At 36.3% G+C, this 15,594-nt stretch overlaps 1 protein-coding gene across 1 annotated transcript in view; it reads left to right on the top strand.

Moving 5' to 3' along the window:
- The window catches only part of RB1 (RB transcriptional corepressor 1), a 180,128-nt gene that overhangs the window by 64,259 nt on the left and 100,275 nt on the right, over positions 1-15,594 (top strand). The window contains exons 10-12 of the mRNA XM_043578450.1: positions 849-958; positions 1,813-1,890; positions 4,753-4,840. Of these exons, the coding sequence (XP_043434385.1) occupies positions 849-958; positions 1,813-1,890; positions 4,753-4,840 (276 nt within the window). The remainder of the gene's footprint in view (positions 1-848; positions 959-1,812; positions 1,891-4,752; positions 4,841-15,594) is intronic.

The following is a 15,594-nucleotide window of genomic DNA, read 5'->3' as shown; positions in this document are numbered from 1 at the left end:
AAAGTCATAGCAGAAGTCATGCCAAATAGTTATTTACTGGGCATTGGTTTTTAATTATGTTTAGAAAATAATGAATCAGAACTTACAAAAGAATTACAGATTCTAACAAATGAAATGAAAAGGTATCTGAGATTAGGAATACATTGTGATATGTTAATTGGGCGGGGAGTTGGAATGCCACCAAAGAATTTAGAAAAGATAGGCAGAATGTATAATCAGGAGTTTGTTATAATGTTTGAAAAATATTCTTTTTTTAATGTTTATTTATTTAGAGAGAGAGACAGAGAATGAATATGAGCAGGGGAGGGGCAGAGAGACAGGGAGACACAGAATTGGAAGCAGGCTCCAGACTCAGCTGTCAGCACAGAGCCTGTTGCAGGAGGACTTGAACTCGCCAAACGTGAGATCATGACCTGAGCCAAAGTCGGATGCTTAACTAACTGAGCCACCCAGGCACCCTGAAAAATATTCTTATATTCATAATCATAGTGGAAGATTAAAAGTGAGGGATGTATGGGCTATTTGGAGCATCTTGGCAATTAAGTTGATTAAAATAATACTTATTTTTGTCTTACAGATCTGTCTCAGTGCTATTTTGTGTTATTGGTGATCATTGTCTACAAAAAACTCTAATGAATGGGGTGCATGCATAAAATCCGTTTAAGATTAGAGTTAAAAAGATAGCAATTTTTTAATGTCACTTTTAGATGTGCTCTATTACTGCATGTGAACTCTGTCTATATTATAAAATTGCTGTACAAAGATTCTTTAATTAAATCTGTACTTCTGTGGACTAAGAGATTAAATGATATGAAAAGGATAATCACCAGTATTTTTTTTCTTTTGAGGTGGAAAGTCTCTCTAAACAATATGAAGAAATTTACCTTAAAAACAAAGATCTTGATGCAAGATTATTTCTGGATCATGATAAAACTCTTCAGGCTGATCCTATAGACAGGTATTGTACATGGTCTGTTTGTTGAGATGCTTTTGCTATGACATTTTAGGTTGATATTGATACACATAGGTTAAATAGGTTTTTGTTCAACTTTGTGATCTTTAAATATCATTTATAATAAGTTACTTCAAATGCCTTTCTATAAAGCTGATAAGCATATATTAACAAATAGAGATTTAATGTGAATTCTCTATAACAACTATTTTTTATTGAATATAATTTTTAAAATGTGCATGAAAAGAAAATTGTTGAAGTAATTAGTTTACTTAAGTAGTGGTCTCTCTTTCCCACCCTTTCATCTACTATTATTGCTTGGTTCTTTTTTTTAAATGTTAATACAAAAGTATATTCTCTTGAATTGTCATGTATAATCCTAAAATAGGAATGATTGAGAGTAATTACAAAAAATTTATGTTTATGTCGTTAGCATGAAGTTTTTGAATATGTAACTGAAAATCTATATAATTTATAGGTTAAATACAGAATGTTTCAAGTTTAAGTCAAAGTAAGGTCTTCGGAAGGCGTAATGGTTAAGAAACTTAAGCTTTGATATTTTTTAATACTGAACAGCTTGGTTAGTAATACCATCTAGCATTTAGAGATAGCATCTAACTTTCACTTTTAAAAAATTGTTAATGAATTGGTGCACCTGTTTTTCATAAACCTAGTGGAAGAAAAACCCAACTTAAAAACAATGGTGAAAAAAATAAAATTTGACTTAATTAAACAGCTTTTGAATCATCTGTTTCCTATCACTTGCTATTGACTTACCATTTTGTATGATGGTAATATACTGCTCTTTTGATTCATAAAGCACAAACTATATGTTAATGACTTTGTTTATCATTACTTAGTTTTGAAATGCAGAGAACACCACGAAAAAGTAACTCTGATGAAGAGGTGAATACAATGCTTCCGCAGACTCCAGTTAGGTATGAATTTTCTTTTGATTTTCACTGTTATTATTCTGTGCCTTATAGTCCTTTGGGTTTGTTCATTCTATTGTATATTTGTATATACACACAACAAACATGATTGAGTGGTCTTTGCATGCCAGGTATTTTACTAGTTGCTGAGGATATGATTATTAGACATAGTTCTGTCTGTCCTTAAAGAATATAAGCTAGAGTGGGAATGTGTTCCATCTCAGTAAATAAAGAAGAAAAAGATGTATTATCCTTTGCTCTGCATAAACTTGGATTAGAAGCATTTTTCTGTCCTTTTCCTCACTTTCTACATCTAATCTCTTACCAAGTCTTGTTGAATCTACCTTTTAAATACCTCGAGTCCATCTCCTGTTCTCCATTTGCAGTCTCACCACCCTTGTCCAAGATCTCTTTCTCTTTGTTTTGGATTTTTTTGCAGTAGCCTCCTAATTGATCTTGCTGTGTCTACTCTCCTCACTTTTCCTCTCTCCCCACCACCAAATATATTCTCCAGAGAGCCCCAGAATAGTAATCTAGAAATGTGAGTCAGATCATGTTCACCATATTAAACCTTTGATTGCTTCCTGTTGCAGTTGAAATGCACATTCCTTCACAGTGCCTATAAGATCCAGCTTCTGTTGCCTCTCTCAACTTATCTTGTTTGCCTGCTCATGATGAACTAGCCAGTTTGCTGAATGCTTAAAGCTCTTCCTTTATACTTGAAGACCTTCACACTTGCTTTTCCCTCTTCTTGAAACTTGTCCTTTTTTTAGCTTCTGAATTTCATGGTAGTAGTTTGCAAGGGGATGGACTAAGGAGGACATAGTGAGAAATTGACCTCTCAATGTGTCACAGTGGTTCTTAACCAAGGGTGCAAATTAAAATAACCTGAGGAGGTATTTTTCTAAACTACACGTGCATAGACCTGATTACCATACACATAGTCAAAATCCCTGAACTGCTCTATTGCAGTAATTCAGTTGAGAAATGCTGAATATCCAAGCCAAGAGTAGGCAGTTGAAATAAAGGAACAAGAACAGGTTTGATAAATATTTGATGAATATTTGATGAATAATATTCAGAATATTATTCATGAGGCATTTATGGGATATGAAGAAGTAGTAAGCAGAAGGATATAAGCTCTTACAGATTTGAGAATCATCAGGGAAAGTTAAAACCATAAAGAAAGATGAGGTTGCCTGAAGTAAAGGTATGTAATAGCAAGAATGGCTAAGGGCTGAACCCTAAAGAATGCTAGCATTTAAGGACTACATAGAAGTTAAAGAGAATGAGAAGGGGCCTCAGAGGATGAAGCCAAAAAAGCCAAGGGAGGGAGGGAATTTTAGGAAAGAGCAGGTGTTTGAGTGTCACATGTTTGAAGGAAATCGGGTATCAGAACAAGTGAGAAGGATCTTTTAGTTTTAGCAATTAGTTATTTGTGGCTTTGGTCAATGTGGCTTAAGTAGATTAGAGGATGTACAAGTTATAAAAGCAATAATGTTTGAAAGGTGAGAATGTACAAATATCAGTTGAGAGAGGTATAGTGGTTCGGTGTAGAGGCAACTGGGTGGCTCAGTTGGTTAAGTGTCCGACTTCGGGTGAGGTCATGATCTCACAGTTCAGGAGTCTCAACCCCATGTAGGGCTTTGTGCTGACAGAATGGAGCCTGCTTTAGATTCTCTGCCTCCTACTCTCTCTGCCCCTCCCCCACTCGTGCATGCTCATTCTCTCTCAAAAATAAACATTAAAAAATAAAAATAAAGCAAAATAAAATAAAAATGTTAAGTATTTATAAAAAAAATAGTTTGGTATAATAACAAAGATGATTCAAAGAAAAACCAGGGATGTTTGACATGTTTTTTTCCTGAAAGGAAACTTTACCAAAAGAGTTTAGAAGAGGGGCGCCTGGGTGGCGCAGTCGGTTGAGCGTCCGACTTCAGCCAGGTCACGATCTCGCGGTCTGTGAGTTCAAGCCCCGTGTCAGGCTCTGGGCTGATGGCTCAGAGCCTGGAGCCTGTTTCCGATTCTGTGTGTCCCTCTCTCTCTGCCCCTCCCCCGTTCATGCTCTGTCTCTCTCTGTCCCAAAAATAAATAAACGTTGAAAAAAAAATTAAAAAAAAAAAGAGTTTAGAAGATATAAAGACAAGTTCTTTTTCCAAACTGAGTAATTCTTACTGAGGTTACAAAAAAGAGGAAGAAAATTCTCACTGAACATGTTCACTGAACAATATTTAAGGAACCTTTCAGCCATAAACATTCTATAGTTCTTTGCACTATTAAACAGTACCTATAGTAGCAATGTGCTACCATTCCAAAATTGGAACATTAGTATTTACTGTACAACACACACACATAATTATAGCATTAAAGAAATCTTAAGGGACTGACCCAATTTTATGCTTTAACAGTGATGACTTCTAAAATGTTTGTTTCATCTTGAAAATCTTTGTAAAGTCATGTTTCTTCATTTGAGTTAGGGTATATGCTACTGTATTTGAAAAACTTTAATTGTAATGTTTTCTTAAATTACCATTTTGATAGCAGTTTATATGTGCTTTTCCTAAAATATCATTAATTTTGCCAATTAATTGTGTACTGAAATGTAGTTTTATTCGTAAATAAACCTATCAGTGTTTTTAATTATGATCTTAGTGATTATGAACATGTTCTTTCTTAAAGGTTTAAGTAAATGTAAGTCCTTGTAAATAACAGTACACTAAGGGCTTTGTAAAGTCTTATTTCAGAGAACTTCTTAAATATAAACAAGAAATAGTGAGTTTTAAGATTTAACTTGTGAAATAGATAGATACATTTTATTTATTTGCTTTCCTTCATTGCTTAATATTTCTTCCTATTTTTTTTCTCTAGGACCGTTATGAATACTATTCAACAGTTAATGATGATCTTAAATTCAGCAAGTGATCAACCATCAGAAAATCTGATTTCCTATTTTAATGTAAGCAATAAATAAAACTTTGTTATTTTGATAAAGAAATTTAAAATTAGAAAAATTATTAAAAATACTGAATATTTTTTTAAACATCTCCCAACCAACATACCCTTGTCTGTTATCTTATTTCTTGCTTTTTTGAAACCTCCAAATTAGATGTTGGTAGTACTATTTCACTTAGTGCTATTTTTGGATTTTTTCATGTTTAATCTTTGCCTTGCTTGTTGACAAATTCTTTCTTGCAACTTAGACTTCATTTCTGATTTCATTTTCTTTCTTCTTCAGATACATATTTTTTTGTTTTATTTTGTTTAAATCCAAGTTAGTTAACATATAATAATTTCAGTAGTAAAATTTAGTGATTCGTCATTTACGTATATAACATCCAGTACTCATCCCAATAAATGCCTTCTTAATAACCATCACCCATTTAGCCCATCCCCCCCTTCCCTCCAGCAACCCTCAGTTTGTTCTGTATTTAAGAGTCTCTTATGACTTGTCTCCCTCTCTGTTTTTATTTTTTCTCCCCTTCCCCTATGTTCATCTGTTGTGTTTCTTAAATTCCACATATGAGTGAAATCATGTGATATTTATCTTTCTCTGGCTTCTTTCACTTACCATAATACATTCTAGTTCTGTTGCAACTGGAAAGTGTCATTCTTCTTGATTGCCAAGTAGTGTTCCATTGTATGTATGATTTTATTTACATCTTCTTTATTCATCAGTCAATGGACATCTGGGCTCTCCTCATACTTTGGCTATTTGATAGTGCTGGTATAAACATTGGGGTTCACGTGCCCCTTTGAATCAGCATTTTTGTATCCTTTGGATAAATAGCTAGTAGTACAATTGCTGGGTTGTAGAGTAACTCTCTTTTTAATTTTTTGAGGAACCTCCATACTATTCTCTACAGTGGCTATGCCAGTTTGCATTCCCACCAACAGTGCAGAAGTGTTCCCCTTTCTCTACATCCTCACCAACATCTGTCGTTGTCTGAGTTGTTAGCCATTCTGACAGGTGTGAGGTGGTATCTCATTATGGTTTTGATTTGTATTTCCCTGATGCTGAGTCATGTCGAGCATCTTTTCATGTGTCTGTTAGCCATCTGGATGTCTTCTTTGGAGAAGTGTCTATTCATGTCTTCTGCCTCTTGGTTAACTGGATTATTTGTTTTGTGGGTGTTGAGTTTGATTTTTTTTTTTTTTTCAACATCTATTTATTTTTGGGACAGAGAGAGACAGAGCATGAATGGGCAAGGGGCAGAGAGAGAGGGAGACACAGAATTGGAAACAGGCTCCAGGCTCTGAGCCATCAGCCCAGAGCCCGACGCGGGGCTCGAACTCACGGACCGCAGGATCGTGACCTGGCTGAAGTCGGACGCTTAACCGACTGCGTCACCCAGGCGCCCCGAGTTTGATTTTTTTAATAGATTTTGGATACTAACCCTTTATCTGATATGTCATTTGCAAGTATCTTCTCTCATTTTATCAGTTGCCTTTTAGTTTTGTTGATTGTTTCCTTCACTGTGCAGAAGTTTTTTATCTTGATAAGATCCCCATAGCTCATTTTTGCTTTTGTTTCCCTTGCCTTTGGAGTCAAGTAAGAAGTTGCTATGGCCAAGGTCAAAAGGTTGTTGTCTGTTTTCTCCTGTAGGATTTTGATGATTTTCTGTCTTACACATAGGTTTTTCATCCATTTTGAGTTTATTTTTGTGTATAATGTGAGAAAATGGTTCAGGTTTATTTTTCTGCATGTCACTGTCCAGTTTTCCCAACACCATTTGCTGAAGAACTTTTTTCCATTGGATATTCTTTTCTGCTTTGCTGAAGATGAGTTGACCGTACATTTGTGGGTCCATATCTGGGTTCTTTACTCTCTTCCATTGATCTATGTGTCAAATACATATTTAAATAATTTCCTCAGTGAGTGTCAGTTTGGGATGAACTTAAAAGGTTTGTGTTTTGTTTATTAAAATTTCTTTAGTCTTTTTGTCAAGTAGTTTAGCTGAATCTTCAATTCTAGATATTTACTTTCTCTTAGAAGTTTGTAGATATTATTTTGCTATTTCCTGGCTCTCCTGATTGCTGTTTAAGAAATCTGTGAATCTGACTGTTGTTTCATTATAGTTAGTGTATATTTTCTTTCTGACTGCTTTTAAGATCTTTTCTTTGAATGTGGTATTAGGATTTAACATTTACCGTATCTCTATAGTCTTTTTAATCCTGTTTTCAGCCCATTTTTATTTACATTTCTTGTCTGAACTTGTGTGTATTGCAGTTTCCAATTCCTATAGACCTGAGTTTGACATCTGAAGGGCCCTTGCTATGCAAAAACTAGAGAAAGAATGAAATAATGAAAACTGGGTGCCTGGGTGGCTCAGTCGGTTGAGCGTCCGACTTCAGCTCAGGTCATGATCTCACGGCTCGTGAGTTCGAGCCCCGTGTCGGGCTCTGGGCTGACAGCTCAGAGCCTGGAGCCTGTTTCAGATTCTGTGTCTCCCTCTCTCTCTCTGACCCTCCCCCGTTCATGCTCTGTCTCTCTCTGTCTCAAAAGTAAATAAACGTTAAAAAAAAAAAATTAAAAAAAAAAAGAAATAATGAAAACTAATGTGTACGTTGCTTGCTTGCTTCTTCACTCCTTATTTAAATTTAAATAAAGGTTAGGATTCACAGAAATGCTCATCCATGGAAATTGGATAAGGCCAAGAGAATTATTACAATTTGCCGTATTCCAATAACTCTGTGCTCTGTATGGTTAACATTTTTTTTTTTACTTTTGTTTTTAACATTTATTTATTTTTGAGACAGAGAGAGACAGAGCATGAACGGGAGAGGGGCAGAGAGAGAGGGAGACACAGAATCGGAAGCAGGCTCCAGGCTCTGAGCCATCAGCCCAGAGCCTGATGCGGGGCTCGAACTCATGGACCGCCAGATCGTGACCCGAGCTGAAGTCGGACGCTTAACCGACTGAGCCACCCAGGCGCCCCTGTATGGTTAACATTTAATACCGTGACCTGCCTGTGGCTTTGTCATACTCTGTTGTCATCTTCTTGCTTATATGCCCCCCATGAATTAGCAAAGTATTTTGTCATCATATTCATAATTGTGTTGGCTCAGAACTGATTTTGTTTATCCAAATTGCTTGAAGTTGCTCTTATATGTGGATTATCTGTAGCACAAGAATATTTCCCAAAAATAGCTACTCAATTACTTAGAACTTTTAAAAGAAATAATGATAGAAGTTAAAAGAATGATAATCTCTTTGTTCTGTTTTTAAAAATGTTTATTTTTGAGAGGCGGATGGGAGAGATAGACAGAGGGGGACAGAGGATATGAAGTGGGCTCTGTGATGACAGTAGAGAGGCCAGTGAGGGACTCGAACCCACGAACCGGGAGATTGTGACCTGAGCTGAAGTCAGACGCTTAACCAACTGAGCCACCCAGGCGTCCCTGTTCTCTTATTTTTATTTCAAGTTTTTATTTAAATTCTAGTTAGTTAGCATATCTGGTAAAATTGGTTTCATGTGTAGAATTTAGTGATTCATCTCTGACATTAACACCCAGTTCTCATCTCAAGTGCCCTCCTTAATGCCCATCACCCATTTAGCCCATCCCGTCACCCAGCACCACTCCAGCTACCCTTTTTGTTCTCTATAGTTGAGACTCGTCTGGTTTGCTTCTCTCCCCCCCCCCCCACCCGTCTCTCGTTTTCCCCCAATAATCTATCTTCTCAAATTCATTTTGAATATTTCCTCTAACATTTGGAGTATGTAGGAGCTCTTTTTTTATTTTACAATATTTTAGTTTGGCAGAATATTCTACCTCAGGGGCATTCTCTGGAGCTCAATGTAAACTTTAACATTAAATGAAGCTTAACAGCCTAACTGCATTTTTTTCCTATCTAGATTGCAAATTGCTTACCTTAAGAGCATGTTTTGAGGATCACTAAGTTGTTCTTTGAGTTTATGTCTTTATTAGTTCAGGTTTCTCTATTTTTATAATGAATGACATCTTCTGTAAGTAAAATCTTAGAAGTTGTAGGCATTTAAGTGAATGTTTTGGCAACAGTGACTTTATTTTTTTTTTAATTAATTAATTTTTTAAATTTACATTCAAATTACTTATCATATAGTGCAGCAATGATTTCAGGAGTAGATTCCTTAATGCCCCTTACCCATTTAGCCCATCCCCTCCTTGCACAACCCCTCCAGTAACCCTCTGTTTGTACTCCATATGTAAGTCTCTTAGGTTTTGTCCCGCTCCCTGTTTTTATATTATTTTTGCTTCCATTCCCTTATGTTCATCTGTTTTGTATCTTAAACCCTCATATGAGTGAAGTCATATGGTATTTGTCTTTCTCTGACTAATTTTGCTTAGCATAATACCCTCCAGTTCCATCCACGTAGTTGCAAATGGCAAGATTTCATTCTTTTTGATTGCCAAGTAATACTCCATTGTGTATATATACCACATTTTCTTTATCCATTCATCCATTAATGGACATTTGGGCTCTTTCTTGGCTATTGATAGTGCTGCTACAAACATTGGGGTGCATGTGTCCCTTCGAAACAGCATACCTGTATCTGTTGGATAAATACCTAGTAGTGCAATGGCTGGGTCATAGGGTAGTTCTATTTTTAATTTTTTGAGGAACCTCCATACTGTTCTCCACAGTGACTGTACCAGTTTGCATTCTCATAAGCAGTGCACAAGAGATCCTTTCTCTTCATCCTCACCAGCATCTGTTGTTGCCTGAGTTGTTAATGTTAGCCATTCTGACAGGGGTGAGGTGGTATCTCGTTGCGGTTTTGATTTGTATTTCCCTGATGCTGAGTGATGTTGAGCATTTTTTCATGTGTCAGTTGGCCATCTGAATGTCTTCTTTGGAGAAGTATCTATTCATGTCTTTTGCCCATTTTTTGGGTGTTGAGTTTGATAAGTCCTTTATAGATTATGGATACTAACCCTTTATCTGATACGTCTTTTGCAAATATCTTCTTCCATTCTGTTGGTTGCCTTTTAGTTTTGCTGATTGTTTCCTTCAATGTACAGAAGCTTTTTATTTTGATGAGGTCCCAATAGTTCATTTTTGCTTTGGGTTCCCTTGCATCTGGAAACCTGTTGAGTAAGAAGTTGCTGTGGCCAAGATCATAGAGGTTTTTGCCTGCTTTCTCCTCGAGGATATTGATGGCTTCCTGTCTTACATCGAGGTCTTTCATCCATTTTGAGTTTATTTTTGTGTATGGTGTAAGAAAGTGGTCCAGGTTCATTTTTCTGCATGTCACTGTCCAGTTTTCCCAGCACCACTTGCTGAAGAGACTGTCTTTATTCCATTGTATTATTTCCTACTTTGCCAAAGATTAGTTGGCCATACGTTTGTGGGTCCATTTCTGGGTTTTCTGTTCTGTTCCACTGATCTGAGTGTTTGTTTTTGTGCCAGGCAACAATGACTTTATGACAGGAGAGGCTTCTTTGTTATTGTTTCTAACATATGTGTGCTGTTTTCTTTCCCAAAGAATTATTGATTTTATAGAATGTGAAATTTTTGAATGACAGTGTTCATATTTTATTTATTTCTTTTTTAGAGGTGAGGGTAGAAAGTGAGTGAATAGGGGAGGGGCAGAGGGAGAGAGTTTTTTTTTTAATGTTTATTTATTGTGAGAAAGAGGGAAAGACAGCATGATCAGGGAAGGGGTAGAGAACGAGAATCCCAAGCAGGCTCCACATTGTCAGTGCAGAGCCTAAGGTGGGGCTATATCTCACAAACCATGAGATCCTGATCTGAGCTGAAATTAAGAGGCAGATGCTGAACAGACTGAGCCACCCAGGCACCTCAGGAGAGAATCTTAAGAAGTCTGCATGCCCAGTGTGAGCCCAGTGCAGGACTCCATCTTGCGACCTACCATGAAATCATGATCTGAGCTGAAATCGAGAGTCAGATGCTTACCCAGGTGCTCCAGTGTTCATATTTCAAAGAAAGGTATAATTAAGCTTGGTTTTAGAAAGCTTATTTTGTTTCACTCTTTTTTAATTTAAATTTTTGTTAGTTCACATACAGTGCAGTATTGGTTTCAGAAGTAGAATTCAGTGATTTATTGCTTCCATACATCCAGTGCTAATCACAAGAAGTGACCTCCTTAGTACCCATTACCCATCTAGTTTGTCTCCTATACCTTCCTCTATCAATCCTGTTCTCTGTGATTAAGAGTCTCTGGTGGTTTGGTGCAGCCACTCTGGGAGACAGTATGAAGGTTCCTCAGAAGATTAAAAATAGAACTACCCTATGAGCCAGCAATTGCACTACTAGGTATTTATCCAAACAACACAAAAAAGCTGATCTGAACCCCAATGTTTATAGCAGCGCTATCAACAATAGCTAAATTATGGAAAGAGACCAAATGTCCATCAACTGACGAATGGATAAAGATGTGGTGTATTTATACACAGGATATTACTCGGTGATGAAAAGGAATGAAATCTTGCCATTTGCAACAGTGTGGATGGAACCAGAATGTATTAATGCTAAGCAAAATAAGTCAGTCAAAGACAAACATCACATGATTTCACTCATAGGTAGAATTTAAGAAACACATAAGGAAAGGGAAAGAAAGATAAGATGAAAACAGAGGGAGACAAACTATAAGAGACTCTTAAATGTAGAGAACAAACTGAGGGTTGCTGGAGGGTAGGTGAATGGGGGGATGAGCTAAACGGGTGATGGGCATTAAGGAGGGTGCTTATTGGGATGAGCCCTGGGTGTTTTATGTAAGTGATGAAACTCTGGGTTCTACTCCTGATACCGATACTATGCTGTAGGCTAACTAACTTGCATTTAAATTAAAAAAAATAAAGCATTGTCAATAAAAAAAAATAAGAGACTGCTGTGGTTTGTTTCACTCTCTTGTCTCCTCCCATTCCCATATGCATAATACATTCTAGCTCCATCCACACTGCTACAAATGGCAATATTTCAATCTTTTTGATGGCTGTGTAATATTCCTATGTATATGTGCGTGTGTGTGTGTGTATACCACATCTTCTGTATCCATTCATCAGTAGATGGACATTGGGTTATCTCCATAGTTGGGCTATTGTTGATAATGCTGCTGGAAACATTTGGGTGCATGTATCCCTTTGAATCTATTTTGTATCCTTTGGGTAAATACCTAACAGTGCAATTGCTGGGTTGTGGAGTATTTCTGTTTTTAACTTTTTGAGGAACTACATACTGTTTTTCAGAGTGGCTGCACCAGTTTGCATTCCCACCAACAGTGCAAGAGGGTTCCCCTTTGTCCACATCCTCGCCAACATCTGTCGTTTCCTGAGTTGTTAATTTTAGTCACTCTCACTGGTGTGAAGTGGTATCTTAATGTGTTTTTTTTTTTTATTTTTTTTATTTATTTATTTTTTCAACGTTTATTTATTTTTTGGGGGACAGAGAGAGACAGAGCATGAACGGGGGAGGGGCAGAGAGAGAGGGAGACACAGAATCGGAAACAGGCTCCAGGCTCTGAGCCATCAGCCCAGAGCCCAACGCGGGGCTCAAACTCACGGACCGCAAGATCGTGACCTGGCTGAAGTCGGACGCCTAACCGACTGCGCCACCCAGGCGCCCCTTAATGTGGTTTTGATTTGCATTTCCATGATGATGAATGATGTTGAGCATCTTTTCATGTGTCTGTTAGCCATCTGGATGTCTTCTTTGGAGAAGTGCCTATTCATGTTTTCTGCCCATTTCTTAACTAGGTGGTTTTTTGGGTGCTGAGTTTGATAAGTTCTTTGTAAATGTTGGTTACTAACCCTTTATCAGATAATGTCATTGCAGATATCTTGTCCCATTCTGTAGGCTGCCTTTTAGTTTTGTTGATTGTTTCCTTTGCTGTGCAGAAGCTTTTTTTCGGTCCCAATAGTTCCCAAGAGGTTCTCTAGGATTTTGGTAGTTTCCTGTCTCACATTTAGGTCTTTCATCCGTTTTGAATTTTTGTGTAAGAAAGTGGTCCAGTTTCATTCTTCTGCATGTTCCCATCCAGTTTTCTGAACACCATTTGTTGAAGAGACTGTGTTTTTCCCCATTGGATAGTCTTTCCTGCTTTGTTGAAGATTAGTTGACTGTATAGTTGTGGATCCATTTCTGGGTTCTCTATTCTGTTCCATTAATCCATTAATTGTGCCAGTGCCATACTGTCTTGATGATTACAGCTTTGTAATACAGCTTGAAGTCTGGGATTGTGACGCCTCCTGCTTTGATTTTCTTTTTCAACATTGCTTTGGCTATTTGGGGTCTTTTGTGGCTCCATAAAAATTTTAGCGTTGTTTGTTCTAGCTTTGTGAAAAATTCTGGTGGTATTTTTTTAAAAATTTTTTTTAAATGTTTTTAGTTTTACTTTTGAGACAGAGACAGAGCATGAACAGGGGAGGGGCAGAGAGAGAGGGGGAGACACAGAACCTGAAGCAGGCTCCAGGCTCTGAGCTGTCAGCACAGAGCCCGACGTGGGGCTTGAACTCATGGAGTGTGAGATCATGACCTGAGCTGAAGTTGGACACTTAACTGACTGAGCCACCCAGGCGCCCCTCTGGTGGTATTTTTATAGGGATTGCATTAAATGTGTAGGTTGGTTTCTGTAGTATAGACATTTTAACAATGTTCTTTCTAATCCATGAACATGGAATGCTTTTCCACTTCTTTGTGTCATCTTCTGTTTCTTTCATAAGTGTTCTATAGTTTTCAGAGTATAGATCTTTCACCTCTTTAGTTAGGTTTATTCCTAGGAATCTTACTGTTTTTGGTGCAGTTGCAAATGGGATTGATTCCTTGATTTCTTTTTCTGCTGCTTCGTTATTGCTGTATAAAAATGCAACAGATTTCTACATATTGATTTTATATCCTGCTACTTTGCTGAATTTGTGTATTCTGGTAATTTTTTGGCAGAATCTTTCAGGTTTTCTACATAGAGTATCATGTCATCTGCAAATAGTGAAAGTTTGACTTCTTCCTTGCCCCTTTGGATGCCTTTTATTTCTTTTTGTTGTGTGATTGCTGAGGCCAAAAGTTTATTTTCTAATTTATAGTATTTTGAATGTATTTGACCCATAAAGATTGTAAGAATATAGTCACTCTCTGGTTATAGCTGAAGGGAATCAAGTTTTTGATATGTTCTAATAGATTACAATATGAATTACAGAATATTTTAATGTATCATCATATGCATTTTAGTAATCATCTTGTGATAAATTTTAATTACTAAATAGAGCCCCACCCCATATGATGCATGTATTGAAACTTCTTTTGTAACCATTTCTCTATTATGTGTTTTGAAAAGGTAGTGAAATGATTTAATAATACTTAACTCTTAGCACAGTTTTTAATTAGGATATGATACCAAACTCAAATCATAGTTTTAATTTTATTATTTGTATTTTTAGGGTAATATCCACCCCAATTTAACTCTTAATTGAAGATAATTTATGAGAGTACATGAGATTCTTTTTATTTTAGTAGTCATAATTGTTTCATTTTTAGTTTATTTTTGTTGGAGTATGATTGATATATATATAACATTTTGTTTCAAATATGTAACATAATGATTAAATATTTGTATATATTGCAAAATGATCACAGTAAGTGTGGTTCCCATGTCATCATACATTAGAAATTAGAAAGAAATTAGAAATTTTTGTTTTCTTGTGATAAGGACTTTTAAGATTTATTCTCTTAGCAACTTTCCAATTATACATTACAGTATTATTGTCTATAGTCACCATGCTGTATATTACATCCTCATGACTTATTTTATTTATTTTATAACTGAAGGTTTGTAACTTCTTATAGCTTTCACCCATTTTGCCCACCTCCAACCCCTACTCGGGCAATACCAATTTGTTTTTTGTATCTAGCTTGATTTTTTGTGTTTGTCTTTTTTTTTTTTTTTCAGAGTCCACATATAAATGAGTTCTTACAGTATTTGTCTTTCTCAGTCTGACTTATTTCATTTGGCATAATGCCCTCAAGTTCCATACATGTCACAGATGGAAGATTTCATTTTTTGTGGATGGATAACATTCCATTTTATACACGTGCATACGTACATACATATATATGTTATCCATTATTCAATCATGGACAATTAGGTTGTTTCCATGTCTTTTCTACTGTAAATAATGCTGCAGTGAAGATGGGATACAGATCTTTTTGAGTTAGCGTTTTTGTTTCCTTCAGATAAATACCAGAAGTGGAATTGCTAGATCATATAGTGGTTCTATTTTTAATTTTCTGAGGAACTTCCATACTCTTTTCCATGGTAGCTGTAGCAATTTACATTCCCACAGTACATGGGGCTCCCTTTTCTCCACATCCTTGTCAATGTTTGTTATTTCTGGTCTTTATAATTGTAGCCATTCTGACCGGTATAAGGTGATATCTCATTGTGGTTTTGATTTGCCTTTCCATGATGATTAGTGATGTTGAACTTCTTTTCATGTGTTGATTGGCTATCTGTATGTCTTCTTTGGAAGAGTGTCTATTCAGGTCTGCCTTTTTTTAAAAATCAGACTATTTGTTGACTTGTATGAGTTATTTATATATTTTGAATATTAACCCCTTGCTAAATATATGATTTGCCAATATTTCTCTCATTCAGTAGATTGGTTTCCTTTTTGTTTTGTGGACTAATGTCAAGGAGTTTATCTCCTATGTTTTCTTCTAGGAGTTTTATGGTATCGTGTCTTATATTTAGGTCTTTAATCCACTTCGAGTTAATTTTT

Source organism: Prionailurus bengalensis, chromosome A1 (genome assembly GCF_016509475.1).
Source record: "Prionailurus bengalensis isolate Pbe53 chromosome A1, Fcat_Pben_1.1_paternal_pri, whole genome shotgun sequence".
Lineage (NCBI taxonomy): Eukaryota > Metazoa > Chordata > Mammalia > Carnivora > Felidae > Prionailurus > Prionailurus bengalensis.
Note: the sequence above shows the minus strand (reverse complement) of the source record. Positions and strands in the feature narration are given on the sequence as shown.